This window comes from Xiphophorus hellerii, chromosome 22, assembly GCF_003331165.1.
Source record: "Xiphophorus hellerii strain 12219 chromosome 22, Xiphophorus_hellerii-4.1, whole genome shotgun sequence".
In the NCBI taxonomy this organism is placed as follows: domain Eukaryota; kingdom Metazoa; phylum Chordata; class Actinopteri; order Cyprinodontiformes; family Poeciliidae; genus Xiphophorus; species Xiphophorus hellerii.
The window spans coordinates 3,878,862-3,897,696 of record NC_045693.1 but is presented as its reverse complement, the minus strand read 5'-3'; the positions used below and the strand labels follow the sequence as shown (position 1 = coordinate 3,897,696).

The 18,835-nt window shown below is 37.6% G+C and overlaps 1 protein-coding gene across 3 annotated transcripts in view; it reads right to left on the bottom strand.

The window, feature by feature from the left end:
• Positions 1-5,608: 5,608 nt before the first annotated feature.
• Positions 5,609-18,835, bottom strand: part of LOC116712640 (heparan-alpha-glucosaminide N-acetyltransferase) — a 32,025-nt gene continuing 18,798 nt past the window's right edge. The window contains exons 12-18 of one of the 3 annotated variants that reach the window (XM_032552438.1): positions 17,959-18,080; positions 17,281-17,404; positions 17,116-17,202; positions 15,119-15,196; positions 10,129-10,199; positions 7,876-8,003; positions 5,609-7,022 (exon numbers count right to left, since the gene is read on the bottom strand). In XM_032552438.1, coding sequence (XP_032408329.1) covers positions 6,841-7,022; positions 7,876-8,003; positions 10,129-10,199; positions 15,119-15,196; positions 17,116-17,202; positions 17,281-17,404; positions 17,959-18,080 — 792 coding nt within the window. In that variant the 3' untranslated portion in view covers positions 5,609-6,840. Of the gene's footprint in view, positions 7,023-7,697; positions 8,004-10,128; positions 10,200-15,118; positions 15,197-17,115; positions 17,203-17,280; positions 17,405-17,958; positions 18,081-18,835 lie in introns of those variants that run through there. The other 2 variants (XM_032552439.1, XM_032552440.1) reach the window with 2 other exon arrangements.

Sequence of the window (18,835 nt, the reverse complement as noted above, 5' to 3'; positions counted from 1 at the left end):
CACTGCCCCGCTGCTTCCGCTGCAGGTAGCGCAGCATCCACAGGAAATTTAAGAGCAATAATTAACCGGCAGGTTAGTTATCTCATTAACGCTCCGCAGGGAGGAAATTATTTATAATTAACTCTAGGTGTGTTTCAGGTTGGCTGTCGAGTAGTTTCCGCCCCGGTTTTTGTTTATAGTGACTTATTTTGTTTAATCTTTGCAGATCTTCGCACTGGACAGGGGCGATGCTAGACTGGAAGTGAGATTGGGGCACAAGCTCTAAACAGACCCCAATCTTCTTTATTTATTTGCAACAGTGATGGGACTTGATTTAAATTTTTAATCTGGTTGATTGCAGGTTGTATAATTAATTAATTGTAATCAAGTGCATTTTAATCAAAAATAGACAAAATCAGCAACATTTTAACTTAAAAACATGTTTTGCTACTAAATAATTTAATAAATAGACATATAGCTCACCATCAAACATGTTTATAGTTTAATTTATTGTTTAATTAGTTATTCAACCATCAAACTGGTGTAAACAGCTGTTCCAGTTTGTGTGCGCTGCAAAAACAAAGTATTTTTGGTGTAGGATTTAGCTGAAACATCTTAGCACACTTACAATAACACGAAACTAACTTGTAAACAACTTTTAAGCAAGACAAAGGAACTTGTTTTGATTACAATCAATCAATCAAATTTTATTTGTATAGCACATTTCAGCAGCAAGGCATTTCAAAGTGCTTGGTGTGTAATTAATTATTTAAATTAATCGCATTTTATTTGACAATTACATATCAACAAAATTAGCAAAATGTTTAACTCAAAAACCATTTCTGCTGCTAAACTATTGAATACATAGACACATTAACTCAACATCAAATATATTTATCAGTAATTCGTGTTATTCAACCATCAGATTGGTCCAAAGTGCTGATCTAGGCTGTGTGCACTGCAAAAACAGTGTTTTTGGAATAGGATTTAGTGAAAATATCTTAGCACACTTACAATAACACAAAAATAACAAATAACTTTTCAGGAAGATATGGGAGCTTCTTTATGTCAATAATGTTGATGAAAAAGTTCTAGTCAGAAGTGAAACAATCTACAAGTGGAGCAAAACATTTTAACTTGTATGAGGAAAATGTCATATTTCACATATATTAATAATTATCTACTTAAAATAAGTTCCTATGTGTTGCTGAAAAGTTAGTTGTAAGTTAGTTTTGTCTTACTCTAAGTGTATTAAGATGTTTGCCATGGAAACTAGCTAAAAACTGCTTGGTAATATTTAGTTTGTTTGCAGTGTGTCCCTGCAGCAGCCCTGCGGGACCCCGGTCTGGCCCTCACAGATGCGTCCAGGCTGCAGGCGGTGTTTAGAGCGTGGTGGGATCCCTGTTGTTATGCGGCTGGATGCTGCAGCCTGGGGCCGTGATGAACCGAGTCCCTCACAGGCCAGTGGCCTTCCACTTCAACTGTCAAACACAGGGAGGCAGCTGCAGAGGAGATGGCAGGGCGGAAAAAAATAAAAATATTCACTCTTGTCAGCTTTTAAGGCTGAAAGGAGAATACTCTGAATGTAACGACATTATGAATGAATGTATTCTCATTTTTTCTTTACTTCCAGCTGTCTATGTTTGCATCCAATATGAGAGAACTTTATTTTCACACTTTTCCAGCTTATAATCTGTTTTATTTTTATCAAATTATAGCCATTATTCAATATACCACCAGAGGGATGTGCCTAAAGGGGATGTGTTGTGCAAAATTCACATTTTGCAAATTTTTGTACTTCAACTTGGGTCTCAACTGCTTCTAAAAAACAATCCAAGCGCTAAAAAAAAGGACACCAGCTGTGTTTTTGGGATGAAGTTAATGTTTTTGCTCTTTGAAAAGCCTCCGGAATGTAACGTCACAAATCAGCAGGGATTGCCCGTTACCTAGCAACCCCAGCAAAATTCCGCCCGTTACCTAGCAACCAGAGCTGAGTTCCAGCACATTTGGTCAGCTGGTTTTACCTCTCTATGCACTGTGTAATGGCTGCTGGAAAAGACAAGTGTTTTGTTGTCCAGAAACCACTTGCTGCGTTTTTGTTGGTTGTGTCAGAGGCTCCACTTCTGTTATGATGAATTCCAATTAATAATTCCAACCCTGACTATCGTCTTCATGAGAACGTCTTGGGAAAACAGTGTCTTCAGTCAGAGGCTGCTTCAGATTCACTGTAACACACGCCACTACAGGAGAGTATTTCCTACCAATAGTCATCTCTAGCTACAATAACTCTTTGAAGAATTAAAATTAATATGAGTTACAACATTTAATTTAATTGTAGGTGGGTATATGTGTGTACAGGTGTGTGAACGTATGTATATGTATGTTTGTATACATGTATGGACACATGCATGTATACAAATGTATACAGGAAAAATTACATGTGTAATTTTACAGAATGTAGAAATAACTGCAATAGGTTTTGTAAAGGGAAAGTATAAATATATCTGCTTTTGTTTTGTTCAAGCTAAATTATATCTTCTTTTTCTGTTATGTAGATGTAATTCTGTTGGACCTCGGTAAGAATATCTATAGTTCTACTGCTGCTAATTTAGAGCTTAATCAATCAATGTTTATCTTGATCAAATAAACATTAGGAAATATGAAAAAAAATGACTAAATGCAGTTAATGTGTTCATTTTATTGATAAATCACAGTTTTTGTTGCGACTGGCGTCCTAAGAAAGCGTATTGTGTTTTTCAGAAGCAGTATTTGTTTTGTGGAGCTAAACAGTTTGTCCACCCTTGTTACAGACTTGTTTAATTTCCCTTTGGTATCAACAAAGTATTTTTGAATTTTTCTTAACATTTTTCCTAATTAGCTTTAATTAGACCGTGTGAATCTAAATCTAATCCTATCTTATGATGGTTTCTTGCTGTACCGAGGGAGACTGAGGGAGCATCTTAATATGACATTAGCAGCAGCAGGAGCTCATTGAAGATGAGATAAAGTTTCCATATCTGATAGATCACAGCCATGTTGAGACGCAGGCGCCCTGCGGATCAATTGGTGCGAACATGGCAGACTGACCACATCGTGTCTGTTTTATTGACGTCTTCCTGACGTTTCTTTGTGTTTAAGTTGAGCAGAAATTCAACCTGAAATCAGAGCATAACTTCTGTCACAGCTGTGAATTCTCCTCATGATGCTGCTGCTGTTTTATATCACCTTCAATTCATGTTTCTATTTAATTCTAAGGTTTATTATCACATGCAAATGTGCCAATAAACTGAGGTGAGTCTATTGATTTTCATTTCTTAAGAATCAGCGTTTTGTTTCCATTACTGGCACAGTCGCTTGGAAAAGCCATTATGGACTTGGGTCTTGTTCAAGAAAGCAGGACACACCTACTGGGACCAAAGAGCAACTTCTGCTTGGAAGACAAACCGCCTGAGGTTGGATGTGAGCTGCATCTGTGATGCTGCACAGCCAAAAATGCACTGCAGTAATTTGAGTTATTTAGCCTGTCGACAGAGAAAAAGGGTTCTTTTTCAGAGCAATATTCCTATTACATCATTAATTCATTTCTAAATGTCAGTTTCAAACTACAAACTTCATTAGCAAACTAAAAATGCAGTTCACAAACTATACAGTTGATTTTACAAACTAAATATTTAGTTAGTAAGCTAAATATTTAGCTACACACAAGTTGGTTTATAAATTAAATATTTAACTTGGAGCTAAATATTTAGTTAAATATTTAGTTTAAAGCTAAATGTTTAAGTTGTAAGCTAAATATTTGGCTAGAAAGCTAAATATATTTAGCTTACAAATTAAACAATTAGCTTACAAACAAATTAGCTAGCAAGCTAAATAGCGTACAAACTAAATCAAGTTAATATCTTGCTTGCTAACTAGTTTAAAACTAAATATATAGTTTGCAGCTAGTTAGTTTGAAGTTTTACCTTGCTGACTAAATATTTAGATTCAAATTAAGTACTTAACTAGAAAGCTAAATATGTCAGTTGAAGCTATATTTAGTCAGCAAGATATAAACCTCCATTTAGTTCACAAACTATGTATCTAACTAGTAAACTAAATACTTTGGAAGCTAAATATGTCGATTGCTAGCAATATTGTATGCTAAAAATTATCTTGCTAACTATAGTTCGAAGCTTAATATTTAGCTTTCAGGCTAAATATTTAGCTTGCTAACTAAATATTTCATTAATTGCTAAATATTTCGCTGTCTAATATTTAGTTTGTGACTGTGATAAATATGTTTAACAACTCGTATGTCAGGGAAGAAAAACACAAAATTTCTGCCGAAACGTGTTATTGTGGTTTCTTGCTTCCAGGATTAGCGGTTTGATTCTGCTTTCAATTAATTAACAAGGCGGACGTGAACACCTGACCTCACGCTGAGAGACACACCTCAAATAAATCACTGCAGCGTCCCTTCATCCTGAAATCCGACTCAGAAAAACGAAGCCGTAATTTAATTAGCAGCTTCAGGTTGTAAAATCCATGTAATTGTCCAACATTTTAAAGCCCCGGTTTCGACGGGGCCTCGCCTTGATGAAACGAATCAGCGTAATTTCCTAAATCTGCTAACAGGCCGAGTGCAGAGGTGTCAGTCCCATTAGCAACACTCGTCTCTTCAGCTAGCGGTGCACCTTGACCCCTATTAAGGTACCGGCAGATGGCTCGCGCACGCACACAGTAACGGGAGGCGTGTCCATGGCAACCGGCTCGTAATGGCCGGCCTGGAGTGTGGCGGAATCACTTGGCCTAATTTGTTAAGTACCACATCAGTGCATCTGATCTAATCAGTCTTGTTTTATGCGCAAACTGAGTGGAGCCGACATGTTGTTTAGAGAGCGACCGGAGGTTTAATGATCATAAATGAACACTTCATAACCTTTTCCAGACCGAGGCAGTCCGGCTTTCACTCAAGGTTTAGGGATTTCCTTTTATTTTAGCCAATAAAAAAAGGAACAACTTTTATTGCAAGTACGGTGATCTCACAGTGCCAAAATTAGAAAAATGCAACCTTTAATTTGTAAGAAAATGATCATCTGTGGTGAAATAAATCCGGCTTTTCTGTGGGAAAAAAAAAGTTCACAAACTGGTGTGTAGAGATCCGTTTGTAAAGTTACAAAAAAAAAAAAAGTAAAATTTTTTAACAGCAAATATTTTAGTTTTAGTCAGAGAAAAAACATGTGGGTGTTAATTTTTCAAAGTCTTAATTTCAACACATTTTTCCTACATTTATAAACGTCACAACTATTTAGCTGTTGAATTAAATACTTAGCTTCCAAACTAAATATTTAATTCACAAGCAAAATATTTAATTTGTCAACTGAATTGACAAATTAAATATTAGAAATGTCAGAATTCCAAACTAAATATTCAACTTGAAGCTAGATATTTAGGTTATGAACTAAATATTTAGTTCTTAAACTATTGAAAGCCAAATATTTAGCTTCCAGACTAAATATTTAATTCACAAACTAGATATTTAATTGGTCAATTAAATATTTAAATCACATGCTAAATATTTAGTTTGTAAACTAAACTAAATATTTAGTTTAGCTTGTAAACTAAATATTTAGCGTGTGAATTAAATATTTAGTTTGGACTCTGACATTTATAAATGTAGGAATGATGTGTTAAAATTATGACTTTGAAAAAATGAACTCATGTTTTTCTCCGACAGGCTAAAAAAACAAAATTTTTACTGTTAATTTTTTACAGTGTAACTAGTGGTTTCAGCCATATGTTTTATAATGTTAATTTATTTACACAGAGAGACTGTACAACATTCCATTAACCTTTAAAAATGAGACATATGACACCAGTTACATACAGAGTCATTCAATAAATTAGAATATCATTAAAATATTAAATTTATTTGACAAACTTTATCACTATGTGAAACACATTTGTGCAATTTTATGGCTAATGGAAAAGCAGCTTCCATTAATTGTTGCACACAAGAAAACAGTAGCTACGTTTCCATTACAAATGTGCGCAAAACTTTGTAGATATTCCACTAGTGTCTAAAAAACACAATTTCGGTGTTTCCATTAAATAAGAAGCAATTAAAATCACACATGAATCAGTTTGTTTATGGGATAAGTCATTAAAAATCACACCGCGCCATCATCCGGCATCATCAACCACTTTCTGTTGGTCGTCTTCGTCATTTCTGCCAGTAGTAACATCCTGTTATTGATCATGTGACTTTTGAGATGCAAAAGTACCGTTTTCATCACCGTTTTTTGAAATACACTAAAGCTGAAATGGCTAAAAAGATCCACCTTATCCTAGCACAGAAACATTTTTGTCACAAAACATTTATTTCTTAATTGTTGTGATTCTATTAAGTAAATTTACTTCTGCAATTCCACTTTGTGTGGTGCTTGTGTGAACGCAGCCTAATTATACAAATCTTCAACTGTTTTTTATATATATCCAACCAATCATAAAAATCTGGAATCAAGTGGGGGGAAGAAAAACAAAACATTTTGACTTTGATTTTTTTTTAAAAAAAGAGTGAAACAAAATATTAGTTAAATTTTAATCCTTTGATTTTTCCAAACTTTTTTGCTGTCAAAATATCGATTCAAAATTGTACTTAATCACTTAAACTCAAGACATTTCCAGTAAAGATTACATATTTACATCTGAATGGTGACAGCATTTCTAGGCCAAACTACAGACTGACGTGTAGATGTTGTCTGCGGTTGCTATGGAAACCCAGAGACATCAAGATGCCACCCAAAAAAACAACAAAAAAAGATTATTTAACATCTTTTGAGGCTTGTAGGTTAGAGTTTCTGCTGGATTTGTTTGGGAATGTTATATTTTGAGGAAAAACTTCTTCCTGTAGAGGAGGAAGGCGATGAGAACCCAAAGCCCGGTTCCCCACAGGTTCTGCAGCAGCAACTCCCAGTGGCTCTGCTGGAAACCAATCTCCCAGCTGAAGGGGAAGTAGAAGCCGAGCAGCGAGTGGCCAACGTACACAAAGATGGAGTTCATCCCTGTTTACATCCGAACAGAAGCGTTTTAACTCAGAACAAAGAAGCTCTGCTGAAGAAGGCTCAGACGTTTAATTATGATAAGCTAAAAATCAGATAATTAGCTCAAGTTGAATTAATCTCTCTCATTTTTTTATCAGTTGGATGAAAAGTGTTAATTTCTGAGAAACTGAATTTTGGTTTTTCACAAGCTGTTAGCTGCAGTGGCTACAATTAATACCTACATATAGAACTATAATGAATTTATATATTTGAATTTCAAAGTTTTTAAACTGAATCACCAAATAAATTCAATTTTTTGATAATTCAGTTAATATAGAGGCACCTGTGTCTATAAATGGAGAAAATTAAATATTTGATGTAATAATGATAAAAAGGGGAAAAAAATATAAATGGCTAAAAATAAGGATAAATGGAAAAGCAAAAAAAAGGAAAAGGGGAGAATTAAGAAATAATAATAAAAGAAACATGGGACAAAGAGAAAAAGGATGGATGAAATATTTGAAAGAAAATAGAAGAAAAAATTAAAAATGAGAAAAATTATTTTAGAAATGTAGAAAAAAATGGAAGAAAAAGTAAAAAAAATGGATAAAAACCAAAAAATACAAAAAAAACGTTAAAAAAGGAAAAGAAAAAAACAGACAAAAGTGGAGAAGAGGAAAAAAAATCTTTTACAAATTTATAAAATCTTTTGTTCATAAACAATTTTTTACAGATTAAACATGGTAAATATTTCAATTATTTAAATAACTGAAACCAGCATGTCATACTCCTGAGGATCCAGACGGGTGTTTTATGTTTCATCTGAAGTGAATAGATCATATGAACTGTGTTGTTGCTGATTAGTGCGTAGTACCTGGGTAAAGGAATGGCTGCCCTCGCCACCAGCCTTTCACATCAATGATGAAGAACATGGCTCCCAGCAGCAGGAAGGAGAAACACCCCATGGCTGTGACGTAGGACAGCGACCTGCAGAGACACGAGCTGCTGGGTGTGAACCGGACCAAACAAATCATCGGATCGGCCCGAAGCTTCAGCTGGCAGGAACCTGTGGACCTGCGCCAGTCTGCCATGTTTCTGTCTGTCTCTAAGTGCAAGAATGTTTGATGAAATACCCTCTACAGTAAAACGGCTGTCCGAACGAGCCTCTCTGCAGCGAGCCGTCTTATTTATCTTTTATCCCGGCTGAAGTTGAGCCAGAAAGGACTCTTAGCCAGGAGTTAATTACCTCTAGACATCCAGGCAGAGACTCAACAGCTCAATAAGCCGCCCCTGATGAACTGCCTATAAAAGCCAGGCAGGTGCAGTAATAGCAAGGGATGAGCAGCTTCCCCTGAGGAAGATCACCAGAAATTTGCTTACACATCACAGATGTAATGGAGTTCTTCCTGCAGCAAAACATTAAAATGATTCAGGGGCGGGGCCGGAGCACGGGCTGGTCAGGCGGATACATCCGCAGTAACGGACGCCACCGTTTCTCATGACGGGAACATTCATCAGGTTTAGGAGCCTGAAAGCAAAATTCATGTTTTTCTGCATCCATTTGGGTTTCCACTGCTCCTAAAAAACAACCTAAACGCTTAAAAAAGAAAGAGACACCCAGTCGTTTTCTGGAAGAGAGTTCATATTTTTTTGGTGTCTTGAAAATGAGGGGCTTCAAAAAACGTCTCCAATATTAACTCACATTCCATAAGCCCAGGCCCGTTACCTAGCAACCCCAGCCAAGCTCAGCCCCGTTACCTAGCAACCCCAGCCAAGCTCAGCCCCGTTACCTAGCAACCCCAGCCAAGCTCAGCCCCGTTACCTAGCAACCCCAGCCAAGCTCAGCCCCGTTACCTAGCAACCCCAGCCAAGTCCAGCCCTGTTGCCTAGCAACCCAAAGGGAATCCAGGACATTTGATCAGCTGGTATCTAACAACAAACATTACCAAGTATTGTTGGTCTAGTTTCCAGTGCAAATATTTTAGTTCACTTAAAATACAACAAAACTGACTTACAAGTAACGTGTCAGGAAGAAATAGGAGTTTGTTTTGAGTGAATAATTCCTAAATGTTATTAAAAATGTACTTGTTCCTCTGGCAGATTATTAAACTTATAACAAGACATTATTCCCCATAAGAGAAATAATCTGCCGGTTTAACTAGAACATTTTCATCAATGTTAAGGAATTATTGACTTAAAACAAGCTTCCATTTCTTCCTAAAATGTTACTTGCAAGTTAGTTTCGTCTTATTTCGAATTTATTAAGATACTAGAAACTCAACCAAAGCTACTTGGTAATACTTTGTGTTTCTGCAGTATAATGGCTGCTGGAAACAACAACAACAAAACTGGATGGTAAGTTTTGTTGTTGACCAACTATCCAGAAACCACTTTCTGCATTCTTGTTGGTTGTGCAGGAGGCTCTTCTTCTGCTTTTCAAAGATGTACGGATGTATAGTTGCGTCTCTGTTTGCAGGTATTTTCACATACGAGTCGTAACATTGAGTTTGGGGGCGTGGCCAGAAGATGCTTATTTAGCCCCAAAACTACAACAGAGTAATAGGGTCACACTAAGAAAAAATTACAAATAAAAAAATGTAATTAAATTGTAAATAAAGTCGTAATGTTATAATTTTATTCTCTCTCTATTTCAATTTTATTCTCGTAAAACTATTCCCATATTTTGACTTCATTCTCCTAACATTTATTATCGGAATAATTTAACTTTTTTACCTTGTCCCTAATAAACTGACGTTATAAACAGATTTTTCTGAAATCAGCTCAAAACAGACAGAACTGATCAAATTAAAAGCTCAATATCTAATAATGGTTCTGTGAAAAAAACATAATGAGAACGGTTTGTATTGCCTATAAACGTGTCCTAACCTAATATGTCACCTTTAATCCTTTCCCTCACTAAGGATCTGAAATAATCCAGCAGAAAACACAGGACTCTAGTTTAACCTCTCCTTCCGCTTCACACTCCCAACGTCCAGGGTGATTATTTACAGTCCTAGCTGCTGTTGGAGGTAAATAAACTCGTGTTTTTCAGCCGTGATTTGTGCCCATCCTCCCTTTTTCTTTGTGAGGAAAAGTGGCTGAATTTAGCGGGTCAGGAAGCACTTACCAAAGGTTTTTATTGACAGGTATAAATCCTCCGTCTCGCGTGCACTTAGAAAGGATGGCTGCGGAGATTCCCTGAGGGTGGAAATGAAACAGATTTCAAATCGATGCGGGGCGATAAAGCAACATGTGTCGGGCTGCTGAGGACGTGCGGCGGCAGAAACCCGTCCGGCAAATTAACCGATTATCAACGAGCGCCAGTTTGATCCAACACAGAAATCCTAACAAACCAAACGACAATCAGTCCAAAGCAGGGAGAAATGCTCTGACTCGGTCCAGATACACAAATATCACCAGGAAGCACAACGCATTAAGTTGGATATATATAAAATAAAGTATTATTATTATTATCTTATGCGTTTAAAAAAAAACCCTGTAGTATCTAAAATACCAATTGTTTTATATATCCAACTTTTATTTAGCCAAACTTTACACTATTTTACGACAAGGCATGTTTTAAAACACGTCAAACTCAAGGTCCGGGGGCCAAATCTGGCCCGCCGTGGCTTTTTATGGGGCCCTCTAGACTCAATAAGTCCCTCCAGTTTTTCACAAATCTACAAAATTCACACAAAATCAACACATTTCCAGCTCCGTTTTGTTGCTTGTTGTAACGCAGAATGAGTCAATCTTCTGGGATGATTGATTGAAAGGATCGAATCTCTGCAGCTCCAGCAGAGCAAGGCGGAGCCGCTTCTTACAGTCTAATTAACTCATTACTTTCTATTTTTAACAAGATAGACCAGCTACCCCTTCATTTTAACAATAAATAAACACAACAAAGCATTTCTCTGTAGTTTTCTCTGTTCTGTAGGAACTGCAGGATTGTTAAACGCGCCACTTCAGCCAAAGTTTGGAGTGTCATTTTTTAACCAGAAAACTTTCTGATAATAACTGTTCAATGCGTTTTCAGCTGCTGATCAAAAACGGCCCTGGGCCTCATGCTGGACACCCCTACAACTGAAAATTAAAAAAAGTTTCGACTCAGGGGGGTTGAATATAAATATACACCACTGTTACTACAGAATTACTTTTTCCTTCCAATTTGTTGCATAAACAACTTTAAATTTGAGGCAAAATGTGTAAAACTGGGCTGTGAATAGTTTCCTAAAACAGCGCAGCGCTGCTTTGCTTCTGTATCTCATGCCTGATCTATTTCTATTCCTGTTCCAACCAAAACCAATTAGTTTTAGTGATCGGCCCACTCTTCTTATTGACCTCCCTAACGCGGTTCTGGTTGGCGTCGGCGGCCCGGAAGCCGTTTTCTCCAGACGTTTGTGTCCTGAACATTACCAGACCTCAACCGCAGAGTCGCTCCTCCGACGCATTAAACGCCCGGCTGCGTCTCCGCCCGCAGTTTTTAGATTCTGCGGCAGAAAAGATCCAGCCGCGGGTCTTCGTCACAATAAACAACAGGCCCAGTTAATTAAAGTTCAACGATCAGGCCTCAGAAGTGTGAGATTGAAATTGAGCGATTGGCCCACATAGCGGCCCCATCCCACCTCCTGCAGCCTGGAGACTCGACCCAGCTCAGCTATTTCCACTCCATCGATTCTGTCATCCATACGCATGATGGATATCCAGCTAACCGGCATCTCTGCATCCAAAACGGTTCACGAGTCACATATAAAAGTAAATAGACACAGACAGGAAGTGATGATGATTTACTTTGTAATTTGTGTTTCCTCTGAATTTTAAAGCTTTGGGTTGTTTATTTTTCAATAAAAAAAGTGTTTTTGCAGTTCAAGTCTTATTAAAGGAGCAGTAACTTTTTGAAAAAAAAAATACTTTTACTGTACTCTTTACTTTTACTTGAGTAAATTTATCATGAAGTATTTCTACTTTTACTTGGGTGAAATTTCTGGATTTTCTACCCACTGAATGAAAAATAAACATGTTTTAACCAAAAAGATCTTGGTCTGCATTTCCATCTCTGCGCTGCAGTTTTCACAAGTAATTTTTTAACCATGATTTTGAGTCTGTGCACTTATTCCCAGTGTGCTTTAATCATAAACAACCCGTTCGCTGTGGTTTACCTCACACTCAGTGGAACAAAACGGTCTACTGTTTATTATTTTCATTATGTGTTACTTTATCACTCTGTGGCTCTGGGAAAATGGATCTAATTTATTTCATCTGCCTCCAGCAGCTCACTGCACAACGACAGTCAATAATATTCAAGGCAAGGAGACATAATGAAGGACATTCATCATTTAACATTTAAGGTTGAATACATCTATCATCTATAGCCGCCTCAAAATGCTGCGTCTCAGGGAGATGATGCTTCTCTTGTTTACTAACAATTATTTGATTAATCGATTATTCTAAAGATTAATCAGTTAATTGTATTAAAACATTTGGACATTTTTCATTTAACTTAAGTCTTTTACATCAAAAATACAATAAAATATGTAAATAAACAATTGAATTCAATGTTTAAATAACAAAATTAAAATGTTATTGCCTAAAATGAAACAAGAGCATTTCTTTAGTGTACACTTGATCATTAGTTTGAGATTTTTAAACTTCTAACATCAACATGTGGGAAGCTCTGCTCTTTTTGATGAACTTAGCATTTATATTTTACACAATTTAAACCAGGTGGAGCCAAAACTGTTTCAGTCGAGAAGTTCTGGGTAGAACATATTTGCAGACGAGGAACGTTTTTATGTATTATATACAAAATGTATATAATTTTTGTACAGTTTTGCTCTAAATTTGTATGACCTTGTTTTTGAGTCTGTATACTCCAATTAACAATTAATCGATTACTAAAATTGGTTGACAATTACGTCAATAATTGATTAATCACGGTTAATCCGATTAATCGTTTCAGTCCTGGTCCAGTGAATCCAGACTGACTTCCCTCATAGGATGTACTTAGTTTTATCTCTCTATCCAGTCAAGGAAATATTTTCCCATGACTGTGAGTCGGCTAATCTGAGGTTATCGATGTTTTTCTGCTGCGCGGCTTGATTTCAAAGGCCTGGCGATGACGGCAGCGCCTGCAGCTCCTTCTTCTCCGTCATTGCTGCAGGTCGGGGGAACCGGCGGCGCAGGAAGTCGGAGCGGACTCCTGCTGACCCCGTTTTAACAAACGAACCTCGTCTCTGGACATAAATCTTCACGCCAGCGACGGTTCTGCATGCTCGTTAGCCTCCTGCTACAAAACAAACCATCTCATGTATCGGTTGTCGTCCCCTGAGGGACGCCCTTTCTGATGGCAGCTTGGTCCTTTTTCGCTCTGAGACCACCCAGAAACACCGTAAAGCTTCGGAGGATTCCTCATTTTATCCCAGACTTAACCAGTAAAGAGTTTATTTCTTTTCCAGAACCTCCACATGTCGGGTCTGTTTCTGGTACTTTGACTACATCACTGCAGGAGGCTGTAAACAATACGCAGAGCTCTTCTAATCTGAAACCACATGTGAGGCGGAGGGTGTAGCCCCCCGAGGCGGGGGATACTCATGTCTTCCCGAAAACACAGCCACACATGTGATGAGATCACACACATGTCCTCTGCTAAGTCCTGCTAATGAACGGCTCTGACTAATCGCCAAACGACTGGGAAACACATTGCACAGTTTACCTGACAGGCGCAGTAAAACATCCAGGCCAGGATCTTTGTGAGGAATGCAGGGAAAACCTGAAATATTCCTCAAACTCCCTCCAGAATTTCAGAATTAATAAATATGGTTAAAAGCAGATATTTACCTACTGAGTCTATAAAAATAGACACAACTTTCTTCTCACTGGCTGCAAATCCAATGACCATATAATTGTGCAAATTTTAATTACAACACAGAGATTTAGAAAAAAAACAAACAGGAAAAAAACCACAGTTTTGATAAAAAGTTTTGGAACTAGTAGTTTTTGGGTTCTATTGAAATTAGCATATTTTGCAAAACTCGTCACACGAATCATATGATCAACAACAGGATGTTACTACTGGCGGAAATGACAAAGACGACGAACAGGAAGTGTTTGGAGGATGATGTTTTTTAAAGACTTATCGTGTGAAGAAACGTATTCACGTGCAATTTCATACTTAATGGAAACAAGGCAATTGTGAAATTGTGTTTTTTCGGCATTAGCGGAATATCAACAAAGTTTTTTGTACATTTGTGATAAAACGCAGCTTCTGTCTGGACCAGGGCTTAACATCCTTAAAGGGGACCTGTTGTGCAAAATTCACTTGTTGTAAATGTTTGTACTTCCATTTGGGTTTCTGCTGCTTTTAAGAACAGAACAAGCACTTAAAAAACTGTCCAGCCATTTTTTGACAGTAAGCTCATCTTTTTTGGTGTCTGGAAAATGAGCTGCTTCAAAAACCTCCTGGTTATAGCTTCACAATCCACAGTCACTGTGGAATGTGAAGTTGTGTTGCTAGGTAACTCAAACTCAGCTTGGGTTACCTAGCAACCCAAGCTAAGTTTCAGCATGTTTGGTCAGCTGGTTTTATCGCTGTATGCGCTGTACAGTGGTTGCTGGAAAACACAAGTGCTTTGTTGTTGACTTAACATCCAGAAACCACTTGCTGCATTCTTGTTGGTTGCACAGGAGGCTCCACTTGTGCTTTTCAAACATGTTAACGTGTGAGTGTAAATGTTGAGTTGGAGGGCATGGCCAGTAATAACTTATTTGAATTTGAAGTGACAAGAGGCCCTAAAACATCTGATAAAAGTCTCGTGATATAAGAATGAGTTTGTTAAAAAATTGTAATGACCATGTTTTGTATAGGCCATAGACCTAAACTGTTCAAGGAAACGTAACAAGTCAGCTTTAACAATCCTGAGAGCCATGTTTGCATTCTGCATGTTGTAGTATCTTTGCTGAATGGGAAGTAACAGAACCTTTTAAACAGTCTAAAACTAATGATGAATAAATTAATGAAGCTTATTTGGTATTTTGGGTAAAACGAGAGCTAAATTGCCCCTGTCCTGATTCTAGTAACGTCCCTGTGGACATTTATTTAGAGCAGTGGTGCAACGTACCAGGATGGCGGCCCACACCAGGTATCGACACAGAATGTGGACGTTCTTTCTCTTGTAGAAAACGATAATCTTTCCAGCCTGTTAGGAGAAAAAAGGGAAGAAATCAGCTCAAACATCCAGTTAACAAAAACCAACATGAACTCCACCAATCGCTGCGTCCATTTGAGCAGAGTCAGGCAGTAACTAGTTACAGTTACTCAATTACATTTACTTTAAAAAAAAAAAAGACTTTTTAACTTTACTTGAGTAATTTTATTATAACGTATTTCTACTCTTACTTGAGTAAAATTTCTGGATCTTCTACCCACTGTATGAAAAACAAACATGTTTTAACCAAATATTCACCAGACACACACCTGCAGTTTTTGTTAAAGTTTCATAAGTTTTTAATTGAAAAAAACTTATTTGGAAACATTTGTTTTGCCTGATTTTGTTATTTTTTGTTACTTATATGAATTAATGCCATTTTCATCCATGAAATACCAAAATTTTCCACTTAACTTTATCATTTAGTTCGTCTGATCTTGTAATTTTTAAATGTTAAATGACCGATAATTTAATCAGTTACTCGGTAATTGAGTAGACGTTTTACCAAATACTCTTTTACTCTTACTGGAGTAATATTTTCGGGTATTCTGCTGCCTCTGGCCTTGAGTAACCAAATAGTCCTGGGATGCGGCACCCTGATGTGGCGCAGCCAGATGTGGTGTGCAAGTCATCTGATTAATTTGGTGGTGATGAATGCGCCTCAGCTGGAAGCATTAGCAGACAAACACAGGGACGAGGGCAGCGGACACCTGGCGTGTCGTCCATTCCTCGCTGACTGAGGGGCTCAAAGCCGAAACGCCTCCTGGGGATTCAGCAATGCGGCTGCGTCAGGGTGGCGGCTTCCCACAGACCAAATGGTTATAAGTGACGCTAACGACGCTAACGACCAAAAGCTTTCTCTTCTCCTAGCCTCATGGATTTGTGTCGGTGAAGGGGAACAGCTGTCGTCTCATGGGAATATTTTTTACATTTATTAAAGGGCCAGCGTCCCTGTCATGTTTTGTAGTTGCATATTAATAATAGAAAAGGTTACATTTATGTGTTTCTCCAGAATAAAGTAGGAACTGTGGGAATAGTTGATGCTGTTGGATGGATTAGTTGGAAAAACATACAGAGTCCTCCACATGTACATTTACACCCAGCTTCATTTATTACAGAGCCACAGAACAAATAAACTGCATTTTTCCTCAGAAAATTTTAGTGAGAGTTCTCAGATTAAAATCAGAAATTTGAGAAAAAATGTCAGAATTCTAAAATTAAAGTCAGGATTGTGAAATGAAAACAAAAATTTGAGAATAATCTAAATTTTGAAACAAAAATGCACTACTCTGAGATTAAAGTCAAAACTGCAAAAAAAATCTGGATTCTGAGAAAAAAATCTGAATCCTTGAATTAAAACAAAAAAATTGAGAAAAAGTCAAAATTGTGGGAAAAATATATTATTCTCAAATTAAAGTCAAAACGGTGAAAGAAAATAAGAATTCTGAGATTTCAGTCAGAATTGTGGAAAAAAAATAATCAAAATTCTCAGTCAGTTCTGAGTGTTACTAATCCTTTTCTGCATCATTCTTTCTACTCTGAAGACTCTTATCTATTATATGATAAATCAGACTTCCATACTGTGGAGCCTTTTCTAGTGGCTCGTTTTAGAGTTTGTGTTTTCAATGGCTGCTAAAACTTTTCTGGCCTCTAATTTGGAAACTTGTTTTTTACCAGCTGCATGCACGCCGTCCCGACTTGTTTAAGGTTTTAATAGAGTGGTGAGGTGGACACATTGGTCTATGTAGGATTTTTTTGAACCACACTTTCTATAAAATGACATTTAATACATATTTAGGAGATAAACAGATAAATCCATAATGAGGCAGCACTAAGCATTTTATGAGACCAAAGGCAATTTAGGAACCATAAAATATGTACAATGAGGAGAAATAGGCGATCCAGTTTACCTGCATCCCCAGAAATCCCATCACAATGGAGTTGATGGTTCCCAGAATCCCTTCTGGGTCGAAGGGCAGCACAGTGAGATACATTTCCTACAAAATACAAACAAAAGCAAGTAAATTCAGTGAAAATAATATGTTACATGATTATAATAAGATAAATGTTCCTACTTTGCAAGTGGGGTATCTGTACATGTTATCCCCAAACATCCATCGGTCGATGTATCCTGCTGCCCCCCCAGTGCAGTTTGGGTAAAGACCGTCATCGCCGATCCCGCCAGCTCCCAAATATCCTCTAGAGGCAACAATACAACCGCTGTTAGAGTTGATGCTCAACGCTTTCAAATACAGATTTCAACAGTAAGTTCCTCAACCTCCATCCAACTTCCAAAAAATCGTGACGTAAAACTAAAAAGAGAAAATATCCCATGATAACGCCGCTTTAATAAACACTATATGCTGGTTGTTTGTTGGCAAAAACATTCAACTAATATCTTAAAAAATAGTTACAATGTAACATTTGAACACTTTTAACCATTCAAAGTCACAAAGATGGAGGAAAAAAAGACACACGAGGCAGAAGAGCCAGCACGAGGAAGATGGATCCTCTGCCTCTTCTTCTCTGGTTCCACACGACCAGACTGAGATTGGCTAATTATACCCTCTGAAGGGTCCACCGCAGGCCCATAAATCACTGTGGGTCCAAACACCTGCAGCTCCAGGCGCAGACTAACACCAAAACAGACCCAAATGGAGACACTCGACGTGGAGATGGTGAGGAAATCTGTTGTTGTGGCATGAATATGCACGGCGAGTTAATGACAGGCGGGCTGCCTTGTTTGGACTTACGCCGGGCAGCCGGGTACCGGCAGGAGGAAGGTGACGCACAGCCAAAACGTCTCCAGCAGGATGATAATCAGCCACTGAGGCCAGAACAGGAGGACGTCCTGGGCAGCGCTCCTCCACTGAGGCTGCAGAGGAAACGAGTCAATATCATTTTAATTAGAAAATACCAACACAAAGTCTGAGTTATAAATAAAATATAACATAAATAAAAACATCTGATAGGTTAATGAGTTCATAAAACATATGGATGGATGGATGGATGGATGGATAAACAGATGGATGGATGGATGGATAAACAATTGGATGGATGACTGGATGGATGAACAGATGGATGGATAAACAATTGGATGGATGGATGGATGGATGGATGGATGCCCACTCACTAAGTGGAGTAAATGTCTTTCCTCCACTGATGTTGCTTTTCAGTGATGCTACCATGTTCTGATGCTAACATGTTCTGATGCTAACATGTTCTGATGCTAACATGTTCTGATGCTAACATGTTCTGATGCTACCATGTTCTGATGCTAACATGTTCTGATGCTAACATGTTCTGATGCTAACATGTTCTGATGCTACCACGTTCTGATGCTAACATGTTTAGAGATGCTATCTGAAAACATGCTAGCAGCCATTCATCATCCAGTCCAGTAACTTGCCATTTTTCAAATACATATATTTGTTTTTATTGGCATTTAGCTTAACTAAAACCTCTGATATAATCTAACTTTATTGCTTTTATTACTCAAAAACAAATAAAAACCCAATCTGAGTTACTTAGCATGCTAACATGCTAAAGGTAAATGGTGAAAAACAGTTTGCCATGCTCCCTCAGCTTGGCTTCAGATTATTTAGTTGTGTTTAAATGTGCTGCCTCAGA